Source organism: Etheostoma cragini, chromosome 9 (assembly GCF_013103735.1).
Source record: "Etheostoma cragini isolate CJK2018 chromosome 9, CSU_Ecrag_1.0, whole genome shotgun sequence".
NCBI lineage: Eukaryota > Metazoa > Chordata > Actinopteri > Perciformes > Percidae > Etheostoma > Etheostoma cragini.
In genome coordinates this window covers 22,263,938-22,266,065 of record NC_048415.1, presented here as the reverse complement: position 1 = coordinate 22,266,065, position 2,128 = coordinate 22,263,938, and the positions used below count along the sequence as shown (strand labels likewise).

At 40.2% G+C, this 2,128-nt stretch overlaps 1 protein-coding gene across 2 annotated transcripts in view; it reads right to left on the bottom strand.

The window, feature by feature from the left end:
• The window catches only part of c9h19orf44 (chromosome 9 C19orf44 homolog), a 15,827-nt gene that overhangs the window by 10,269 nt on the left and 3,430 nt on the right, over positions 1-2,128 (bottom strand). For both annotated transcript variants that reach the window (XM_034880416.1, XM_034880415.1), the window contains one exon: positions 505-584. In XM_034880416.1, coding sequence (XP_034736307.1) covers positions 505-584 — 80 coding nt within the window. The remainder of the gene's footprint in view (positions 1-504; positions 585-2,128) is intronic.

The window sequence follows — 2,128 nt, the reverse complement described above, 5'->3', positions numbered from 1 at the left end:
CCACAAAGATTGGCCTCTGCCAGTAGCCCAACCTGCATAGAGGCGAGGGCCCGTTCATCGCTGCTTGCAGCTTTAATTCAATGTTGTGTTTACACCTTGTTTCTTCAACCTTTGAAGGAGAATTCCAGTCGATTTCAAAATCGAGGAAAACATGGTGTAGGCAGCATCGACTGATTTCGTTTTTCTCTCTACTGACAACACTCCAAATTTACAAACAGAGCTACGTGTTGGAATCGACCGTAATTCTCCTTTAAGTAGCCAAAATAGGCAGTGCAGGTTAAAATAAATCAAGATCTGACTGCTTGAGATGCTTGCCCTAGTGTGTAAATCATTTTATAATGGATATCATGGCCAAAACTACATACTATTTTCCTTTAGACTGTATTAGCTTACATGTAATGCATAATAGCAATATAGTAATGGATGTGTAATATTAGCATTAAATATTACACACAACTGATTTGTAAATTTACTTTTACATTCTTAACTTCTGTCTTTACTTACCTCTTTTCCGGGTGTTTCTTCAGTGAGTTCAAGGGTAGCAGGGACAAGGTCGTCTAATGTCATCACATTTATTTTGAAGTCTGCAGTAACACAAGATCATAACAGAGATTATAAATGTTAGTTCAACACATCAACACATTTAGTGTGCTATGAAAAATGGCTCATAGGAGTCAGAAATATATTATTTTACTGTATTAAAATGGTTTTATGTTCAAAGGTGCATATTAGAGCGTATTATAATACCTACATAATTTCCCCCATAAGGGACACTTGTATATGCCTTTACATAAAAACTTTAAAAAACAAAGTTTGTCATAAACTTGTGTTGCCCTGCACAGAAACTCACATTTGTCCTTTTTTCTGTTTATTCTGACTCTCCAGAGAGATGATCCATGTACCTTGTTGTCTATCTAGGATATATTATGAGGTGCGAAGAAATTTGATGATTAACAGAAAGAAGCACCTCTCTTGCAAAATTATAGGCTGAGAATTTGGACCTCAACAAATTAAAACAATAATTTTGAGAGATTGGTACAGTAAGGTTGTGTTGCCAACAGGGACGTGGTAGAGTGGGGGACAAACTATGCAACTATATATATATATTAGGGCTGTCAAAATTAGCGCGATAATAACGAGTTAACGCAATCATATATTAATTCGATTAAGAAAAAATGTCGCAATTAACGCACGTTGTCTTTGACCCCTTGAATGACCCGTATTGAGGTGTTTGCACAGGGCGCGCGACACTGATGAACAGTAGCTGTGCTGCCAAGTGGTAGTCTCATAGAAGGGTGTGCAGCCAGATTGAAAAGAATCAGCACAGAAGTTGAATTATGGAGAAAGAAGGGATAATGGATGGGAAGTTTATTTTCAAATCTTTGCCAGATAGTACACTTGACTAACGAAAGTTACATGTAGCATTTGTCGAGCTGAGTTTAGTTATCACCGAAGAACATCCAGTCTGAGGTATCACTTGCAAGCCAAGCACACGGATCCCAGCGTAAGCTCTGCTTCTGGTAACTTACGACAAACTACACTTGACAGCCGTTTTAGAAGCAGATCGATGGATACGTCGACCTGCAGTAAACTGACCCAAGCTATAGCTAAATGTATAGCCACAGCATGCAGACCAGTTTATATATTGGAAGACGAAGGACTCCGTGATATTATCCGGATTGCCTCCGGTGACCTCACGTAGCCTACGACTTGCCATCCAGGGCCACAGTCATGTCCAGGATACACGACACAGAGAAGGTAAAAACTAGCTACGAATTTGGACAACACAGCTTCTGTCGCGCTTACTGGTGACTATTGAACATCGCTAGGTAATCATAGCTATCTTGGAGTAACAGCTCATTACATCGATCAGGACTGGAAGCTGCATTCACATGCATTGACTGTAATGAGAACTGATGAGAGGCATATGGCTGACGTATGCGAGAGTCATTTTATGGATGTGGCGGGTCAGTGGAAAATTGAAGAGAAAGTGAGCACGCTGAACACAGACAGTGCTAGAAATATGATTGCAGCTTCGAAACAGCTACCTTTCGAACACCTGCCGTGCACGGCTCATAGTATTCAACGCTCAGTCACAGTGTCTCTACAAAACAGTGCATTTGACGGT